This window comes from Lissotriton vulgaris, chromosome 9, assembly GCF_964263255.1.
Source record: "Lissotriton vulgaris chromosome 9, aLisVul1.2, whole genome shotgun sequence".
Taxonomy (NCBI): domain Eukaryota; kingdom Metazoa; phylum Chordata; class Amphibia; order Caudata; family Salamandridae; genus Lissotriton; species Lissotriton vulgaris.
The window spans coordinates 430397593-430419770 of NC_141697.1; the positions used below are offsets into that span (position 1 = coordinate 430397593).

Here is a 22178-nt window from a genome sequence, read left to right on the forward strand (position 1 = left end):
TCGATGATGAACACTGCCTCCCAGAAGCGGCAGACTAGGATCTAGAAATAGTCACCGTTGAGGACCAGTCAGACTCCGATGACCAGATCACGCCGAGGCAAAATGTGAGTACCCAGCCCCCAACTCCGCTTATCCCAAAAGATAAGGCTCCAGTCGAAACATCGCCTAAAGGCCTTAGCAGAGTCCGACAAGCTCCTTCAGAAGCCCCGCCTTCCGGCTCTGCTCCAAAGTCCAAAACCAGGCCTTCTGATAGCCCAGGACAGAGTACCCTTCTCCCCAAGAAGGTTGTCTACCCCAAAAGGGTTGTCGAACCAAAGGTCTCCCAACCCAAAAAGGTTATCGAGTCAAGCTATCGAGCCAAAGAAAAGCCTCTAACCAAAACGGGTCGTCGATCCAAAACCCAAGACCGTCGATCCTAAAAAGAGTGTCACTCAACAAACCGGATCACACCACAAAGCCTGTCAAGCCGAAAAAATCCATTGACTCTACCGAAAACAGCAGTCTAGCATAAAAATCTCATCTAACCAAAAGCTCCGGTCGATCCGAAACAGGTCGTCGAGCCAAACAAGGTCGCCGAACCAAAAAAGACTGTTGAACCAGCAAAGGACGTCGAACCGAAAAAGGTTACTGACCCCAAAGCAACAGTCAAACCGAATAAAACTCCACAACCAAAGGCCCTCGAGCCGAAAGGTCACAAACAAGTCACTAAGCCAACAACATCGGTGCCAAAGCCACGGACAGTTGAGGAAGAACTCTTTGTTCCTGATCCAGTAACTGAGGAACAACCTAAACTGTATATAGACCCTGAAACTGGACACGTTACAGTTTATCACCGAAAAAAGAGACCATTAGACACGGACACTCCTTCCCCTGCTCCTCCTAAGAAAAAAGACTTCGGGACATCCCCCTCAAGGCCTTTTACTCTTCCTCCTTTCTATCCTAATATGCCTTTTGTGCCCTAATCTCCTACAAATTCAGATTATGATGGGATAACATTAGGGAAGATCCTCTGGATGATTTTTAATGAACCAGAGGATCCTCATGCACAGGATGACACATGGGAGGACCAGATTGATCCATATGACACACAACCCATCCCAGACATCTCCCTGTACCCTACAAGGCAGGCGCCTACTGACAACACCATTGTTTTTAACCAACTTCTAAATAGGGCAGCAAAATACCACAAGGTCGTCGTGCACACTGACCCAATCCATTTTTTATTTGACACTTTTCCTACCTCTGAGAAGTGTCAGGACACTTCCTATGTTAAAAAGGGTACTAAAACACGCGCCAGACATATTCAAAGATCCAGCCAGAGCACGTGTACTCAATCCCAGGATTGGGAAAAAATATATGGCGGCCCCTACAGACCCTACTTATATTAATCCCAGTTGCCTTTAGACTCACTAGTAGTAGCAAACGCTCGAAAGAGAGCTAACTCACAAACAGGAGATGCTCCCCCTCCTGACAGTCTAAAATATTAGAAGCCTCAGGCAAAAGAGTAGCCTCACAGGCTGCTAATTCATGGAGGGTTGCGAACACACAAGCTCTACTAGCACGCTACGATAGAGCACATTACGATCAACTTGAAGGTTTACGGCAACACCTGCCAGAACCTTTTGAAGCTCAGGCTAACGACCTCATACAGGAAGGCAAATTTATAACTAATGCTTCCATTAAATGTGCGCTTGACGCAGCTGACACATCAGCCAGGTCCATTAATACTAGCGTATTACTACGCAGACACACGTGGTTACTCATCTCTTGTTTTAAAAACCAGGTGCAATCCACCATCCTCAACCAACCAGTTAACCAAGTCTTCCTGTTTAGCCCTGCAGTAGATACCATTTTAGACAAAAGGAAAAAAGATACTGAAACTGCTAAATCTATAGGCGCACTGCAGTTTCAACAACAGAGGTTCCTTTCGTCGCTCCTCCTACAGAGGCTCCGCAAGAGGCAACACATCAGACTTCCTCTACATACAAAAGCAACACCCAAAGTTCCTTTAACTCCATGGCTGCTATGCGTTTTCCCCATCTGTGCTGCAAATTGTTGTTTTACATTGTTTTATGACGAGCTGGGCTCGTCATGAGTGTACGAGGAGGCTACACCATGACGAGCCCAGCTCGTCATGAGTGTGGAAGGGGTTAATAAAGGCTCCAACAGAGGAGGTTATAGGGGCAACAATAACAAGGGCAGAGGACGTTGCGGCAAGAACACCAGTGCCTCCACTGCTGCCAAACAGTGACTTCATCACACTCCCTCCAGACCATCTAACACCAGTCGGAGGCAGTCAAACAATTCCTACCAGTCTGGTACTCCATTACCGCAGACAGGTGGGTGAGACAAAATATCCAGTATGGTTATTGCCTGGAACTCACTTCTACTCCTCCCAACATACCACTCAAACACCGTCCTATGTCCAAAGAACACATCACATTGTTACAACAAGAGCGTCCATGCTACAAAAAGGTGCAATAGAACAAGTCCCCTTTCAACACCAAGGAACAGTGGTATACTCTCTCTACTTCCTAATTCCCAAAAAGGATGGATCCCTCAGACCCATACTGGACCTCAGACTGCTAAATCAATACATACTCAGCATTTTCCTATGATTACTGTACAACAAGTACTCCAGTTACTCCAGCAAGGCGACTTCCTTGCTACATTAGACCTCAAAGATGCATATTTTCACATACCTATACATCTAGCTTACAGGAAATACTTCAGGTTCACAATAGGTCAACATTATCAATTCAAAGTTCTCCCCTTCGAGGTGACTACAGCCCCAAGAGTTTTCACAAAATGTTTAGCGGTAGTAGCAGCACACCTCAGAAAGCGACACATCCACGTGTTTCCATACCTGGACGATTGGCTCATAAAACTCGTACGCGCAGTGTGCAAGCCATATGTCTCAGACACTCCAGCTGCTACACAGTCTGGGGTCTTCCATAAATTACCCAAAATCACATCTACAGCCCTCCCACATACAGCAATATCTGGGGGCTACAATAGATACCTCCGTAGCAAAGGCATATCCAAATCTAGCCAGGATAGCCAACATGCAGACTCATTCAAAAGTTTCAGCCACAACACTCTTTGCCAGCTCGAGTGTTCGTGCAACTCATAGGCATGATGGCCTCCTGCATATTCGTTGTCCCTCATTCCCGACTTCAAATGCGTCCACTGCAAGAATGCCTAGCACGGCAGTGGGACCAAGTTCAAGGACAACTAAAAGACCCAGTGTTAGTAGACAGTCGCGCTTACAACTCTCTGCAGTGTTGGAACCCACAAAACCTTTCCAAGGGGCGACTGTTCCAAGAGCCGTTTCCACAAGTAGTACTAACAGCGGACGCAACACTGACAGGTTAGGGAGCCTACTTACTTCAACACAGTCCAAGGGCTCTGGTCTGTCAAACAAAAGACTCTGCATATCAACCACTTTGAGTTGCTAGCAATATTTCTGGCACTAAAAGCATTCCAGAAATACTTGTACAACAAGGCTGTGTAGATCCGGACGGACAACATGACAGCCATGTATTACATCCAGAAACAAGGAGGGGACCCACACTACACAGCTGTCTCACCTAGCACAGAGCATATGGAGGTGGGCAATTCCCCAAAACATTTTTCTCCTAGCCGAACACCTGCCAGGGAAAGACAATCAAATAGCAGATCTGTTAAGCAGACACAGCCAACAGCTACACGAGATTCACCCTCAAGTTCTCCAACCATTCTTCCTAAAGTGGAGGCATCCAGAGATAGATCTGTTTGCCACAAACAAACTCAAAATGCCAGTACTTTGCAGCCAGGTTCCCACATCTGTTGTCACAGGGCAATGCGAAATGGATGAACTGGTCAGGCAGATTTGCGTACGCTTTTCCACCAGCCCCACTGATTCCGCTGGCGGCACGCAAACTACGCCAGCAGTCATTCACAATGATCCTGGTTGCTCCCGCATGGGCAAGACAGCCATGGTACACAACGTTCCTAGAACTTTCAGTAGTTCCCCACCAAAGACTGCGCCTCTCGCCCCATCTTTTAACCCAGAACCATGGAGAAATCAGGCATCCCAATCAGATTAACCTAGCGATCTGGCTCCTGAAGTCTTAGAGTTCGGATACCTTAACTTGCCTCCTGATTGCATGAACATTATCAAGGAGGCAAGACGGCCAACTACTAGAGCATGCTATGCAGCTAAATGGAAAAGATTTGTAATTTATTGCAATAATAACCAAATCAATCCATTAGATGCTTCCATCCAAAACCTTATCTGTTACCTCTTTCATCTTCAAAGATGCAATCTAGCATACTCTTCTGTAAGGCTACATCTTGCTACTATAGCAGCATATCTCTAGAACAGACAACCTTTCCCTGTTTTAAAGTACCCCAATCAAAGCTTTTATGGAAGGTCTTACAAGGATAATACTTCCAAAGCACCCACCTTCACCAGTCTGGAACTTAAATGTAGTACTTACCAGACTTATGGGACCTCTTTTCAAACCACTCCATTCATGTGAATAACAATTTCTAACATGGAAGGTGGCATTCTTGATTGCAATTACCTCCCTCAGGCGAGTGAGCTACAGGCACTAACCATTCAAGAACCTTTCATGAAGATGCATGCACATAAGGTAGTACTTCGGACTAACCCGAAGTTTGCCAAAGGTCATATCCACTTTCCAAATCAATCAATAGAATTGCCAGTTTTCTTCAAAAACCCAGTCAGTAGCTGAAGGAGCCCTACACACACTAGATGTAAGGAGAGCTCTGCTATATTATGTTGACAAGACTAAATCATTTAGGAAAACAAAGCAACTGTTTGTTGCTTTTTCCCAACAACATAAAGGTAATCCCATCTCAAAATCAGGAATAGCGAGGTGGATAGTTAAATGCATTCAAATATGCTATCAAAAAGCTAAACGCACTCTGTTCCCCCAAAAGCACACTCTACGCGTAAAATGGGGGCTTCCATGGCTTTCCTAGGAAATATTCCTCTTGAAGACATGTAGGGCAGCTACATGGTCTACCATACACTTTCACTAAACACTATTGTGTAGAGGTGCAAACAAAGCAGCAAGCTGCTGTAGGCCAGGCTGTCCTTTAAAACTTTTTTCAGACTGCTGCAGCTGGTACAGGTGACCACCTCTAGAGGAGATACTGCTATACAGTCTATGCTAAGATATGAATTCAGCAGCCCACATGCCTCGAAAGGAAAATACTACTTACCAGTATGCCTCTGTTGTTGGCATGTAGGGCTGCTGACATTCATATCGCCCACCCTCCTCCCCGATGCCTGTTGCAGCTGCAGGATTCTCTTTTGCATGGCCATCTCTTACTTTACTCCATCTTTGCCACAATGGCGAAAAACAATCTGAGGATGGAGAAGATGCCCATGCGCACTGTAGTCCAGGAGAGGAGTTACCTATCTTGATATACTTCGAAGACTCTTCCAGGACAACAAGGTGCAATCATCCGGACCCAACACTAGGCGGCGATCTATGCACAGATATGAATGTCAGCAGCCCTACGTGCCAAGAACAGATGCATACTGGTAAGTAGCATTTTCCTTATGCCCTCACACACCTCTTGCCCACCCCCTTTCTTTTGGGCTGTGACTTAATTTGGCCTTTTCAGTGGATGCAGGGGTTACCAAGCAATTTTCTTATTGGAGGTAGGACTTTTACCACTGTACAAGCAGTACCCGCGCACCAGTTGATTGTTACTTCCTTTTTTGCACTATGTACTTTAGGATAGCATCATCTAGCAAGCTCTTTTAAAGCCGAATATCCAATAATTCCATTTGTAGAACACTGCGGATGAAAGGGAAAAAATAATTTACAAGTCTAAGTGCTCAAATTATTACAACATTTTTCAAGTTTTGTAGTGTGGATTTTCTCTGGTGAATGGGCCTGGAGTGTTTGGACATTAAGTACTTGGGTATAATCATTCCTTGTGACATCAGACGTTCACCAGTGCGTGGTTACCTTCTTCAGACTAATTTCCAGCCAAACAAGGGTTTGCTACCTTACAAAATGGAAACGTTTTGTTCACGACTGTGCATTCTTGCATCTCAACCCTCAACAGAACAAGTAGTCTGTTACTTGTTACACTTAAAGTCATATACTTCAATACGCTTGCATTTAGCAGCCGTTGCAGCATACTTAAATCACAGGAAGCACCAATTTATTTCCCTGTATGCTTGTCATCAAAGCCTTCATGGAAGGATTAGTCCTTTTACCACTTACACACATCCAGTACCCGTTTGAAAACTTAACTTTGTCCTAATATGCATTATGGGGCCACCATGTGATCTGCTTCATAATTGTCAAATACAAATTATTGCTACAAGGAAAGCCACCTTCCATGTTATAACATCTCCTCAAAGGGTTGCAGAAATATGCGCTCACAGTGGAGGAACCATACTTTCCAGTGTTCCCAGACAAGGCGCATTTAAATACAGACCTAAAGTTCTATCTCCGTTCCATTTAAATTAAACTGTAAAGTTACTGGTTGTCTTTCCAAAACTGGAGACGGTCACAGAGCGTGCTTTACATACACTTGCTGTTAAACTGGAACTTCTGTACTACTTGGAACGTAGAAAACCCTTCAGGAAAACACAACTATTTGTTTTGCTTTCAAATCCTCACAAAGGAAAGGCTATTTCAAAAGCAGGAATAGCAAGCAAGATGGATTGTCAAATTTCCAAATTTGTTATTCTAAAGCAGAATTAAACTATGCCAAATCATTCAATCTGGAAGAAAAGAGCAACCATGGCTTTTTTGGGGAAATAGCTCTTGGTGACATCCGCATAGCAGCAACATGAATGAACCCACATAAATTTACAAAACTGTGTGGATGTTCAAGACCACAAGCTCCAGTTCGACAAACAGTCCTTCAAACACTATTTTAAACAAACAGACCATCTCCGGCCTAAAGCCACTAAGGAGGGTACTGCTTTACAGTCTATGCATAGCATGTGCATCTGCACCAAACATGGGCTACGAATGGAGTATGTTAGCCCATAAGCATCTATTCATAGCATTAGTGCTGCAGATTCACACGTACCCTCCTGCCTCCCCGGCATGTATTGTATGGTGAGAAGTATACATGCGAATACAGAAAGTTCAAACGCAAATGCTAACTTAAAACTCACTCCGTATTTGGCAGGAAGAATAAATATTAACAAAGGAGCAATTAAACATGCGCAATACCTTGAGATGAAGGAGAAAATTAACAGTGCCGATCATAAACCTTTCTCGAGAAAACAAAATGCAGAGTATGGGCCCAACTCTAGATGGCAGGAGTATGCATATCATGTGAATCTGTAGCACTACATGCTAAAAATAGATGCTTACAGGGTAATCTACTCTTTCATGCCAGTGTTGCTTAATGTGGCTTATCGCATGCTAACTGAATACTGCTTGCTATTCTGATTCAAACAATTGAATCGGTAAAATATCCAATCCTGGATAAGTAGCAAGTTACCTGTAACGGCAGTTCCCAAGCCATCTCATAGATTCCCATGCAGCTTGCTCTGCTCCCCCAAATAAGAGGCTGTTAACTTTATCCCTTCACGTCTGATGCTTTTAAAAATCTGAAGGATTATTGCTTCGGGGGTAATAGATGAATTTCCCATAACCTTGTTGTTTGACCATTTGGACATTTCTAATGAAGCGAAAGGGCAACTAAAATGTTCCCAATGTATTTCTTATGAAATTTTACCTTGCAAGTTACTCTGGGGGACTCTGCTCGACAATGGGTAATCGGGCATCTGAATCTGAAAGATGCCAAAGACTTAGAACTGGAGGTACAGGTAAGTTTTAACATAAAGCAGGTGAGCCGTGTAGCAGGCTTTTAGATTTATTTGAAGCCATGCTTACCATAGACGGGCATGTAAAGGGTGAGCTAAAAAAAAGCCTGGTTAAGTCTGAAATTCGTTAAATTATTAAATACTTTTTTTTTTAATCCCCCCATCAGAAACGCAAGGAAGAGGGTGTTATTGATACGTCTGACAAAGATATCTTGGCAGAAGCTGAAAGGCTGGATGTCAAAGCAATGGGTCCACTGGTCTTGACTGAAGTTCTTTTTGATGACCGAATCCGAGAGCAGATAAAGAAATACAGACGCCATTTTCTCAGAGTAAGCTTTTCATTGCTAGTAAAACATCTGTGGTTGCTTTGTACCTTAACTGATTTATTTACCTTTTTTTATTTTATTTTTTTCGGAGGTTGGTACCCTGGAACTCAACCCTAGTAGAATATTCTTACCCGAGTCATGGTCACATGCACCCCATGTACCTTTGCTGATGCACCACCTCTGTCTGTGCGCTCTGGTATTTCATGCCTGTGGAGTACTCAGTTGGGGGCAAAATGATACTTTTAAAAGTATTGCTGCGTTACCTATTCTCTTTTAACGTGCTCTGCATCTTGGTATGCTGAATTAATTCCTAGAATGCATCCCACAATTTGAATGTGAATTTGAAAGCTGATTGCTGCTAGACTTCTGTCACTGTGACAAGGATGTTTCGTGTGAAGTGATAAAGGTATGACTGATGCAAAACGTTGCATATGTTGGTTGATAGTATTGGATGGTTTGGAGGGGGCAGGGAGGGACACTGTAATTTGTTTCTTAACACCGTTTCTTTTCTTTTACAGTTTTGTCATAACAACAAAAAAGCACAGAAGTACTTACTGCATGGATTTGAGTGTGTAGTGGATATACATCAAGCGCAACTTCTGCCTAAAATTCCCCGCACCCTTAAAGAGATGTATGATGCAGATCTTTTAGAGGAGGAGGTCATCATCAGCTGGGCAGAAAAGGTATATTATTTTTCGTTATTGTGTATTTATAAAGCACAGCACACCACATTTCTTCTGCCTTGGAGCATTTGAGGTGGAAGATTCACTGGCAGATTGCATTTAGTTCGTATTATCCGTTGGCCGGTCCGTCATTTTTAAAAAAAATTATTTGCACTCCAACCCCAAAGTTGGACAGAAGGCATTTGTCCTGGTTGCTGTGCAGAAACACCAATTTGATTAAATTCTCAATGTTTAGCCCGCAATGTCGGACAGATGTACAATTGCTATTGTGCTGCTTGTCAGGCCACCATGTATCCAGCGCCAGTGATTTGCTTTGATCTGACACTATTACAGTGTGGTTGTTGGTGTAGCCTTGTTGCTTCTCTTGATTCAAATTGACTGGACACCTTTTGATTTGTGGTACTGAAGCCCAGTGCTTGAATTTATGCTATTTGGGCAATATAAATCTATATAATAAAATATGTACTATAAAAATGAACCTACTAAATAAAACGTTGGAAAATTGCCCAGTAGCTTATGAAAACCTGTTAAAGGTATGTGAGCTCTAGATCACATGCTTTGCAGACTCCTGCCATATAGTGTTGGGTCTGGATGTTTGCAAGTTATTTTTCTTTGAAGTCTTTCCAGTCAGAGGCAGGTGACTCCTCCTTTCGGTGATGGTGCGCTTGGGTATCGGCCCCATTGTTCGGTTTTTTTCCGCCATCTGGTTTGGGCGTGTCTTGCTGTGATCTGGTTCTAAAGCATCCCTCTGTTTCCCCAATGTCTTGCTATGAAGGCACGCCACAATTTAAGGGTTTAAACCCGAAGTACAGGCTTCTATCTTAAACTTACCTTTTGCAGGGATGTGGAATTCCTATAGCCCGACGCCCAGGACATATTGTTTGAGGTCAAGGGCAACAAGTTTCATTGTGTATTTTGTCCTTGGGGCAAGTAGGCCCAACCCTTCAGCACAAACCCTTTGGCTACCAGTTTGCAGTACCACATTAAAGGTCAGGGAAGGGCACTGCCTGCAGTTAAGTTAATATTTGTTTGCATATGTTAATGCTGTTCAAATTTGTATTTATGGTTAATTAATTTAAAACCTTTATTATTAGGGTGAGCGCTCTAAGTAAATGTAAATTCTGACTGCACTACTGGCAGTGGTTCCAGTAAAAAAAATTATACACACGGTTTCAAACTTTAGCAATATGAGGCTATACATAATGCTCCCAGAATGCTCTATGATTAGATGCAAATATTTGCAGAAGCTTGAAAGCAAGATTAATGATTCTTAGCTTTCAATGTAAAATGTTCCTAAATGAAAGTAGGGAAAAAAACATTTTGCTTAACTACTGTGAACTTTCAGGTACCATTTCTTTGCAGCATCATTTAGTAAAATGTGTTGATGCTTGCTAGTATTTCCCAAAGATATTCATATTAGAAAATCAGAGTAACCAGTATCAATAAGATTATGGAAAACATAAAAATAAACAAACATTGTCTAAGCCAGTAGGTCTGAAATTGCTGGTCAGTGTTTTAGTTTTAGCAATACGGGACTTGTTTTGGCATGGCTTTTGTAAAACCTTATTGATGTGAGAGCTGCAGGGCCCTCACCATTATAACAAACATTGCCAAAGGCAAACATTGTTTTTGGTCTCAAAAAGCACACACTGCAAAATTAGTTATTGGCACTGAACAAAACTATGCTGTGTGCTCCTTGTGAAAGAGCAGAATGCTGTCACTCACAGTTAAGCCAGCCAATACAGAGAGAGAGAGAGGGAATTTTAATAAACCCAAAAGGTCATGGTTAAGGCCAGACAAAATTAGGGGCCCAATTATTAAAGAAAGTCTCAAAAGTACACCCGTGGTATATGTACTTGCATTAAGTTTAGCCATCTGGTTTTCGTGAATTCACAAGAATTTACAGAAGTAGGAAATTGTACTCCTAGAAAATATTTGTGAACTGCATTTTAGCATGAGCAATATATGCATGTGTAGATTTGCTCATGCGAAAACCTGAGTGTTTGCAAGTTAATTTTTCCTCCAACCACTTTTTTCCTAACTCTGGAAGAAGGTTTGCGTCTGCCACATCAGCAGTACATTTCCAAAATTTCTCAGTGTGGGAAAATATTAGAGCAGAGTTGTTGAAAACCCTTAAACATGCAGGTTAGTAGGTTTGCACAGACTCAAAAGGGCATTCCAACCCTGAAACTATTGCTTACGACTACTTTCAGTCCCAGTATGTAGATCTGCCAAAACATGGCGACATAAAGGGATTGCGAGTATTCAAACACTACCATGGTATGAGCCCTGGCATAATCAAAGAGGCTATATAAGAGCTCTTATATAATGAGATTGCTGCCATAATTTGTCGCAGCACTACATGGCACCAAAGGGACAAGTGGATTTTGTTACAGGACAAGTAGATTTATGAAGCAACCTGCCCCATGGACAAGAAGATATTTTAATAAATTCCACACCCCTGCCTTTTGATAAAGAGCATCTCTTTGATCTTGTTATAGACACTTCCTTAGAGAAGATTAGGAACACAGATGTTGCAAAATCTATGGGAGCCTTACAATCCCCATCCAATCTGGGTTCTTTTCGTCGCTCCTTCTACAGAGGAGGTTCTTTTCGTCGCTCCTTCTACAGAGGGGGCTTAAAAAACATCTACAGACAACATCTCTACATCCCATAAAGGTAAGTCGGTCCTCTTCAATAGGTTACTTTCGAGGCGGATTTAGAGGCAATAATGGCAAGGGAAGTCAAGTCAAGTCAGGAGATTTGTATAGCGCGCTACATACCCGGAGGCGCTCAAGGCGCTGGGAGAAGAGAGGGGAGTTACTTGTCAAATATCCAAGTTTTAAGTTGCTTTCTGAATGCTAGGTGGTTCTGAGTGAGACGAAGGTGAGTGGGGAGTGAGTTCCAGGTTTTGGCTGCGAGGTAGGAGAAGGATATACCTCCCATGGTGGTTTTATTGATGCGAGGAACGGTAGCAAGGGCTTGGTTGGAAGATCGTAGTTGGCGAGAGGGGGTGTAGAAGGAAAGTCGTGTGTTGAGGCATTCGGGTCCAAGTTCGTAGAGTGCTTTGTGAGCGTTGGTTAGGAGTCGGAAAGTAATCCTCTTATTGACGGGGAGCAAGTGGAGGTTTTTCAGGTGGCTAGAGATGTGGTCTTTACGCGGGATGTCTAGTATGAGTCTGGCTGATGCGTTCTGGATGTGTTGGAGTTTTTTCTGGAGTTTTGTGGTGATACCGGCGTATAGGGTGTTTCCGTAGTCCAGGCGACTTGTAACCAGTGCATGAGTGACTGTTTTTCTGGTTTCGGTGGGGATCCAGCGAAATGTTTTTTTGAGCATGCGGAGAATGTTGAAGCATGATGATGAAACGGCGTTGACTTGTCTGTTCATAGAGAGTGAGGAGTCCAGGATGACGCCCAGGTTCCGTGCGTGGTCCGTCAGGTTGGGTGCTTTTCCAAGGGCCTCTGGCCACCAGGAGTCATCCCAAGCGGAGGGGGAGGTACCTAAGGACTTCTGTTTTGTCTGAGTTCAGTTTCAGACGGCTGTGCTTCATCCACTTGGCTACTTCTTTCATTCCTTCATGTAGGTTGGTTTTGGCGGTGTTAGGGTCTTTGGTGAGTGATAGGATCAGTTGAGTGTCGTCAGCGTAGGAGTTAACGGTTCCGCACCCCCGCCTCAACAAGCAGTGACGTGTCTCAATTCCTTCCCGTCTGGCATACAATACTTCAGACAGCTGGATTCTAGGAATTATCCAACCTGATTATTGCCTGGAGCTTACCAACAATGCCCCAAACATTCCTCCACGTTCACACAAAATGACACTAGTTTTTACACCTCAAACGAGTCTTGTTCACTCTTTTCTCCAAAAAGGAGTTATAGAGCCCATACCATTACAATATCCAGCGTGTACTCCATATAATTTCTCGTACCCAAAAATAACTGCTCTCTCAGGCCTATATTAGACTTCAGAAAGCTAAATCAATATATTCAATTAGATCACCTTCATATGGTCACGCTTAAAGTGCTCCCACAGCAATGCGACCTTATGCCCACTTTAGACTTAAAAGGACGCATACTTGCATATTGCAATACATCCCGCTCATCACAAATCTCATGTTTGTGGTAGCACTACCCGTTCAAAGTGCTTCCATTCAGAGTCTCACCACTGCTCCCAGAGTATTCACTAAATGCCTGGCATTTGTCACTGCTCATCTGCGAAGACCGCATATTCATGTCTTCCTATACTTGGACGACTGGCTCATCAAAGCCAGCGCTTACCCAAAGTGTCTCCAGCACACTCAAATAGCACTGCAATTACTGCATGAAGTCCCTTCTCCAACACACAGACCTATTTGGGAGCCATTCACAATACTCATAGCTCTAGCCTGCTCAATTGCAGCCAGAATCTGCAATATTCAGGCTATATATGGGAATGATGACCTCTTTCATCATGATAGTTCCTCATTCAGGACTTCAAATGTGTCCCCTTCAAGAATGCTTTTATTTTATTTATGCTTTTTTATATAGTGCGGACTTTACCCGAAGGTGTCAAAGCGCTTCACAATAGGAACAGTACTGATACATGAGGAGAAAATTACAAGTGAACAAATTACAAAAGCAAACGTTAAGTTACATGAGGCAAAAGTGACAATTGTGAGCAAACAAAATAAGAGGTAGCAAAGGTACATTACAGGAGGAAAGTGACGTGTGCAAGTTACAAAAGCGTACAAAGTACAAGTAGAGGAATAATACTGCAATAAATGGCAGGCACTCAAGCACAAGAACAAACGTTACGTAGGCAATGGTGGCACTTGTGCAAGTATCTAAAGCAAACTAAATGTAAGAGGTAGCAAACAGTGCTACAAGAGAAAAGTGACGTGCGCATGTTACAAAAGAGTAACAAACACTGGTAGAAGGGTAATACTGCAATAAATGGCAGAATCTCAAACCACAAGAACCCACTGGGAAGGCACTTCCATAGTCATGGAGAATCGAATTTTCTATAATGAAAGGTCTTCCTTCAGATAATAGAGAGGGCGTGAATTAAATTTTAAGTGTCTTTGAAGGAGGAGAACTTTGAGGTCAGTTATGAAGGCGTGGGAGGAATAGGTGGTCCGGAGCTGAGGCGGATGTCAGTTCCAGATTCTCACCACATTGTCTGAAAAGGATTGGGCCATCGATCGTTCCTTCTTGAAAATGGGAGGTTTAAGCAGTAAATTTTCCGCATTACGTGATGGTCTAGAGCCTCCAGAGAGTTTGTTCATTCGCCAGGTAGCGAGGAGAGGAGGAGTGCAAGGCTTTGTGGGTTATGCAGGCAGTCTTGTAGATGGCTCTTGCCTCGATGGGAAGCCAGCGGAGGGTGGATAACATGGGTTTTATGTGGTCACTTCGTTTGGCCTCATAAATGAAGCGAAATGCTGAATGGAGAAAAGATTTAAGGAGGGACAGATGGGATTTGAGGAGGCCAGTGAGAGAATTACAGTAGTCTGGAGAGAACCAGCAATTGGACCAGGGTTTTAAGGTCATGCTCCGGGAAGAAGCGACGAATCCCCCAATGACGACGCAGTTGGTATCGAGCAGACTTTGCGATTGAAATAATGTGGGAGAGTAGATTGAGTTGTCGCGTATGGGATTTTGTGCTGTCGACAATGATTGGTTTATTTTTCAGTAGATTCATCTGGTCCATCCATGATTGAACCGGGGGGAGGAGAAAGTGAGTAGGAGGAGTAGGAGGAATTCAGTTTTGGAGGGATTCAGAATCAGTTGATAAGTTGACATCCAGTTTTGAATAGAGTCTAGAGTAGAGCGAAGGATGGAGAGATCGTGAGTGGAGGCAACCTTGAGGTAGATTTGAGTGTCGTCTGCATAGAGATAATAGTGGATCTCGGATTTACTTAGATTTCCCAGTGGTTCTAAATAGAGATTGAACAGTGTGGGTGCAAGTATAGAGCCTTGAGAAACACCTTGACCTACCGCCAAAGGAGATGAAAGACTTCGCTATTTTGGTCATTTAGGATCCATCAGAGGAAAGAAGCAAACCATTTAGGCACAGTGCCCTCCATGCCCATTCTCTGTTAAAGAGTGTTGAGGAGAGTTTTGTGACTGGCCGTGTCAAAGGCTGCAGAAAGGTCAAGGAGAATTTAAAAAAAGAACCCCCCGAATATCCGCAGTGTGTCATCAATCAATTGCAGCAGGGCTGTTTTAGTACTGCAGTTTTGGATGAAGTCTGACTGAAAATTGTCAAGAAGATCATTGTCCTTGATATGACGAGAGTTGTTTCGCTACACATCTTTCTGTGATCTTCGCAAGAAAGGGTAGGTTAGTGATGGGGCGGAAGTTGTTGAGGTCATTCGCATCAGCAGTGGGGTTTTTAAGCAGAGGGGTGACCTGCCCAGTTTTGAAGGGGACAAGAAGGGAACCATGACAGAGTGGTCCAATAGGGAAGAGAATGGGTATATAAGGCAATGGCACTAGGGATAGGGGCCAAGAGAATGGTTGGAGGGCTTTGTTTCGGGGATGCAGTTGAGGGCATCTTCAGAGATGTGGTCAAAGTTCTGCCAAATGGCTAAAGATTTGCGCTCCTTGAGGGGTAAGATAAACAACCTGATCAACAAGTGATTTCACTTTTTCGTCGACTATAGCGAAATCCGCTGCATTCTTTGTGGAATCCTCCAACTTGGTGGTTGGGGGAGAGGAGTTAGGATTCTTAATGAGATAGAATAGTTTTTTGGCAGAGTCAAGGAGGGTTCTGAAGTGAGACGCTTTCCCAAGGAAGATGTGCTTGTGGTACTTGGATCTTGCTGAACGAAGCTTGGCCAAATAATCGGTGGAGGGCGCTTGCCTCCATTGTTTCTCCAGGAATTGTAGGTGCTTACTTTCTTCATAGAGGGATTTGTTGAACTAAGGTGCTGAGGGAGTGGGCCTTTTCTTTTTGGTTTGGAGAGGAGCGACATTATTGATTTCGACTGCAAGGACTGTGACGCATTGGGAGGTGAGTTCGTCAACATCTAGGTTCGGGTCTAGCCTTGGAAGTGATAGCAAAGCTGATTCACAGAGGGAACCGATGTCAATATTTTTAGTGTCACAGAACCAGGAGGTAGCCCTCTTAGGTTGGCCAAGAGTTATAGTGTGATAGGTGAAGAGAGAATGGGATGAGGAGGTGGTCAGACCAGTCTACATGAATAGGGGTAGCGATAGAAAAAAATGCCTGCTTTAGAAATAACAAGGTCCAGGATTGAGCCCTTGGAGTGTGTTGATTCTGTGCAGTGTTGGAAAAGATCGTTTGCAGAGAGGAAGGTGGCCAGCAAATTCGCAGAAGTCTTGCGGTGAGCCCTAGTGGAGATTGAAGTCACCCACGAAGGTCTGATTGTCACTTTGCGAGTATTGGTCACTAATGAAGTCAGTGAGTTCCTCCATAAATGAAGGGCCGCTACAAGGCGGGCGGTAGATGGCATGGAATCTGAGGGGTGAGCGGTGGTGTAATTGAAGCTCAAGAGAGGCATTCAAAAGTGCGTAAGGAGCTGATAGAAAAAGCCTTAAGTTGAAGGGAGTTTCTAAAGATGGCTGCAACACCTCCCCCAACTTTGTCAGTTCTGTCATTCCTGAATATAGAATAGCCTGTGGGTAATAGGAGATCAAACCTAGTGAGAGGTATAGTTGAACCAGGTCTCTAAGAGCATGTCAATCTTGTGAACAGTGTTGGTATCGGAGATTTCAAGTTTATGTTTTATTGCAGATCTGCCGTTGTGGAGCAGACAGCTCAGCTCTGTCAAGACTGTTTTGGTGACTGGGGCACTTGGGCTATGAAGGGTGATGGGGATATTGTAATTATACGGGGGTGCTCTGAAGGGTTGGGGTGGATGCCTGGTTCTGACAGAGGAGATGGTCGGAATAGTGAAGATAGCGTTACTAGGAAGATGCAAGTTGAAGTGTGGCGTTCAAGGGCTTTTGCGAGTTAACGATGTTTGCAGACGACACGTTATGCTTGGCTATGATGGGGTGAGGGGGCGAGGTGCATCTCGTGGGACAGTGAGTTTTACAAAGTAGGTGAGGTGAATGGAAAAGTGGTAATCTTGGGGCTTAAAAGTGAAATGGTAGCTACAAGCTGGGCGATAGAGGTGATAAGAGCCTAGCTTATTTTCAAGAGAGTAGGGCAGAGCACGAAAGGTTGGGTGTCTCGATCGCAACAGGAGGGGGTGAAGTTGGTGGGGGAACCGGAGGAGAGTTGGGGGTATAGAGTTCATAGGTGGGGAATGGTGGAGGTTGAGAGTGGGAGTTGGTGTATCTGAGGTGAAGGGAGAGTTTTCTTTGTTGGCGTTGCACAAAGGAAAGGAATTAAGTACGTTTCGGGGGAGATGGGTGCAGATCAAGGCGGGGTAGAAGGAGAGGAGGAGGACTGTGGAGTCATAGGAATATAGGAGGTTTGGGAGGAGAGGTCCTGTCGGTTAGGAGAGATGGATGTGAGGGAACGGGCATCTGGCAGAGTGAGGGGGGGTTGGGAGAAAGGGAAGTTAAAGAGAAATTGTTCTGCTGGGCCCGAGGGAGGGAGGGAGGGAAATGAAAGGGTTACCAATTGGGTGAAGGAGGTAGCACAGCCTTGCTGGAGGAGTGGTTGGGGGGGTGCAATGGGTTTGTGGAGAAATCGGGGTAAAAAGCGGGGGGAGAGGGAGGAGGGAGGAATGAGTGGAGACTAAGGAAAGTTAACTGGGCGAGAAGGTTGGAGGAGAGGTGGACAAAAAAAGGGGAGCGACGGGTAGGAATAGGGGGGAAGAGATGAGATTGGAGTACCGGGACGGTGCAGATTGGACGAGGAGCATATTAGCTAGTGGTAAGGCTGAAGGGGTGGGGGGGGGGCATACTGTGAACTGGGAGGAAAGGGAGAAGGGGGCACAAGGGAGGGGGAGGGACCTGTGCTTATTGGAGCGTACGGGGTCAGGGGAGGAGAAAGGGAGTAATGGGTGGAGCTAGATGGAAAGTCAGGGGATAACCCAGTCGCAGGGGAGTAGGGCGGGGAAGAGGTGGTCAAAGAGACAGGTGTCTTTGCCTTGGATCATGACAGTTCTGTTATAGAATGAGATAGTGAGGGAGCCGTTGAAACACGCAGAGGAAAGTTTGTTTCCCATGAGGGATAGAGGAGGAGGTGACGTTAAGAGAATTATAAAAGTTGGTGGACCAAGAGTGGGTGTCGTGAGTGAAGAAAATGGTACAAAAGGGGGTGGTGGTGGACGGAGCATCTGAACCAATCAAACGCTCACACCCAGTCAACAGATATGGGTTTAATCCATCACCGTTCTTTAGCCCACTCTGCCACCCCAGTTCAGACATGGTCATATGCAAATCAGTTTGACCCTGTGCCTCATGGGAACAGTCCAGCCCGAACTGCCAAGCCATGCCTTCCCTGGACCAGAAACCAGCTTCCTAGGACCGGTTTCTGGCATTACAGCCGTCTTCAGCATGTGAGTGAAGAAAATTAAATAGTTTTTGAGCCTCCCAAAACGACCATTGTAAAATTGATCAACAAAAAGGGAATCGGGGAAACGTTCAATAGTGTTATGCTTCAATCGTTTTACTGAAGCTTTAGTCTGGTTTGGAGGATAAATGATTTTGTAGCAATTCCAGCCTTAACTCGAGTGGTGGCCATGTTGGGGAAAATGAGGAGGAGGAGGGAGGGGGGATATGAGAAGGGTGTTGCTAGGAAAGCAGTGGTGAAGAGCAGTATAAGGACAAAAAGGGGGCACATTCCAGACATCGGGTGAGGATATCTAAACTAATGTGCCGTCCGGTGTGTGCGAGGTGGGTATTTGTTGGGCCCTTCATCTAGGTATACATAATGCCAACTGGCACTGGGTAATATTTACAAGGGAATTGTGTACATATGATAGGACCAACTGGGCCACTGTCGGAACCATCACAAAGCAAATTTAGTCAAAGTAAAACAGATCATAAACTAACACCCAGTGACCACTGGTGATCACTGTACTTGGCATCAGCCTGTAACTGCACCAACCGCATTGTATGCCCATGATCTCAAAAGACTACTATTGGACCCTAATCTCCTGAGAATTAATAACATTAGGGGCAAAGAGCATAGGGTGGAACAAAATCTGACTAGCAAAATTAAAATATGCACGTCGACCTCGTCGTCATAAGGCCACCTTTAGAGGTACTCGGAACAGGGTGCGTAAATCCTAAAACATGAATAACATTTCCTAGCAACACATACGTAAAAGGGCCTGGCGCCCCACAAACCTCGCAGTCTCCCTGGCCAACTGGCCATCTCCGAGGGGGACTCCAATGCCCTGAATCCAAAATGTCAAGGCTTAGCTTAGCACTTCCGTGGAATCAGTCATGGTCAATTGTCTGATCTAGAGTTGGTAGACTGCCGCACTCATCGCTCTCTACAGTGGTGGAACCCACAACTTATCCAAAGGGTGTTCCTTTATCCACAGACTGCTAACAGACTCATCACTTATGGTTAGGAAGCTCTTCTACTTGCGTAGTTGAAGGTTTTGGCAGGTGGGGGGGGGGGGGGGGAGAGACTTTCCAGCTGTCATGCCTTGCACAAGCCATTTGAAGGTGGGCCATACGTCAACATTTTTCTCCTGGCAGAACACTTCCCAGGAGTAAACAATCCAATTGCAGACCTTCTGAACATGTAGAGATAACAGATTCACAAGTGGGAACTGCACCCTCAAGTTCTTCTTGCATTCTTTCAAATGTAGGGTTTTCCACAGTTCTCTTCCAGGGGATCCTCATTAAAGTCATAAGCATTAGAATATTCCCGCCCATGCGCGGGACCCCGGAAACAATATATTATATGTGCCCCATATATATATATATATATATATATATATATATATATATATATATATATATATATATATATATATATATATATATATATATATATATATATATATATATATATATACAATTGCAGCCAAATAAAACCGTAGAGCTCGAATATGCTGTGAAGAATTTCCACCATACATGTGTATTTGCATTAGAAACATAAGAAACACCAATGCTTGTTTAGAAACAGTTTTAATGCTTAGAAAGCAGTAGAAATTCTTATAACACACTGTAAGCATATACAGCTCCCAGGCTGCATTGCAAATACCCAGTCTAAAAAGACTGAAAAGCTAACCTGTAGCTGAATGTACTAAAACTGACGCTGTGCCTTTAAGGCACCTCTGCCCCTAGCTTCCCATCATGCCTCAGGGGTTAGTTAGGTCAGTTGTTCTTTCCGGCTCCTTCAGGAAGGACCCTGGATACACAGCTCCACACTTCTCTGCCTTTTTCAGTCAGAAAATCTTCTAAAGAACAATTTTTTGATTTACTTTGACTTTTAACATCAGTGTCAAGTAAATAACTGCTTAGCAGTCGATTTTTTTGTGAGGTTTTCCTGTCAGGATGCCCACATTATTTGATAATTGCCCTTCTTGTGGCCACAAGAAGGCAAAAACAGACTCATGAGGTCTGTATTTTATGCTTGCCAGAGGATCATGATCCTAAAGACTGTTCACATTGTAAAAATCTGTCTGACAGGACTCTTAAAGACAGAGAGGAACAGGCTCTATGGTCTGGCCCAGATATCCATCAGGGGAAGATCTACAGAGAGGAAGAGTTCAAAGAGACCCAGAACTCCCTCCAAAGGCAAGTCGGAGCGTCCATCAACCTCAGCGCCGGGCTCGGCGCTGAAAAAACATCTGATGGACAGTTCTAGAGAGAGAACTCCGTCGACGTCGGGACCGGCGTCGATGAAGAAATCGTCGTCGAAAAGAAGTTCACCGACGACTAAGAAAGCTCCGCCGTCGTCAACTAGGCGACGATCGGCGTCGAGAGAAGCCACGAGATCGCCGTCGACGAGGAGATCGGCGTCAAGACATAAATCACCTCCGCCGTCGTCAACCAGGCGACGATCGGCGTCGAGAGACAGATCACACTCGCCGTCGTCTCAACGTCGACAGGCTGTGACACCTCCGCCGACGTCTCCACGGAGGCGTCGAGGAGCAAGAGCCCCCTAAGATCCTCCACCGTTGCCACGTGTCCGGTCGACGTCGAGGGCATAGTAGACGACAGGACACCGCCGATTGCAATCGCCGGCAGACCAACGTCGGTCGACGTCGAGACCTCCGTCGACGGCAGGGGAACGCCGTTCAACATCGAGACCTCCGTCGAAGGCAGGGTAACGCCGTTCGACATAGAGGGAGAAGACTCCGTCGTCGGCTCAACATCGCCGGTCGACGTCGAGGGACCACGGGTCATCGTCGAGGCGTTCGACGTCGAAAGTTATCACTCCGTCGACGCCGCAGAGGCGTTCGACGTCGAGACTTTTGAGACGTCCTCCAACACCGGTGAGACGAAGATCTCCTTCAGTGCCTTCAACTGTTCAAGTGACGCAATCGGCTTCTCACCATTCCTCCTTAAGTACCTCTGGCTCATCGAGGTCCTCTTCTAGGAGTAGGAGTCCGTTGCCCCAACGAAGGTATGTCACACAGACAAGACTCTCGCCAAGATGGAATGCTCCATTGAGCCAGTGGAAGGATTCTGGAGCGACGGAGAAGCTACGAAGATATGTAAGCCCACTCCACAGGTCACCTCTTCAGAGACTGATAGAAGAGGCAGACAGACAGAGTCCTATCAGGCACCGATCACGCTCTCGGGAGAGGAGAGCGGAAAGGTCGCATACCCCCAGGGTCTCCCGATCACCACGGAGGGAGCAGCCCAGATCTCGAACACCGAGAAGGGAGGAACGGTCGGAGAGGTCGAGATCTCCCCGAAGGGAGCATCAGAGGAAATCACGTTCTCCTCGAAGGGAAGAACGACCGAGAAGATCACCAGTGAGGAAGGAGAAATCTCACCACAGGAGAAGGAGAACTCCATCTTCCTCTTCTTCATCTAGATCTTCTAAAGGGGATTACTCTCCAACGCTGGCAGACAGCCCTCGCTCCAGAGCTTCCCCGCTTGACGACATCAATACGTATCTGGACGTCTTACAAAGGGGGGCTCACAAACTTAATATAGAGATGGCTGTTCCAGAGGTGTCCACTACTGTGATTTTTGAGACCCTTCGTCACAAATCATATACCCGGCCCTTACTCCCATTGGTTCCAGGGATAATGGACCCAATCAAATAGGTTTTCCTCACGCCAGCAACGATCAGGGCGGTACCGGCACGTATCCAGAAGAAATATAGGCCGGCCGACTCAGATCCTATCTTTGTTATGGGAGAGCCTGCGGCGGACTCAGTCATAGTAGCCTCAGCTAAAAAGAATCACACAGTCGCTCCTTCTTCTTCGGTCCCTCCTGACAGACAGCAAGAGGCTAGATTCTTGGGGACGCAGGGTATGCAGC

The 22178-nt window shown here is 45.1% G+C and overlaps 1 protein-coding gene across 2 annotated transcripts in view; it reads left to right on the forward strand.

Annotated features, from left to right (window-relative positions):
• EIF5 (eukaryotic translation initiation factor 5) overlaps window positions 1–22178 on the forward strand; it is a 65686-nt gene that overhangs the window by 33035 nt on the left and 10473 nt on the right. For both annotated transcript variants that reach the window (XM_086937852.1, XM_086937853.1), the window contains 2 exons: window positions 7984–8145; window positions 8661–8825. In XM_086937852.1, the coding sequence (XP_086793978.1) occupies window positions 7984–8145; window positions 8661–8825 (327 nt within the window). The remainder of the gene's footprint in view (window positions 1–7983; window positions 8146–8660; window positions 8826–22178) is intronic.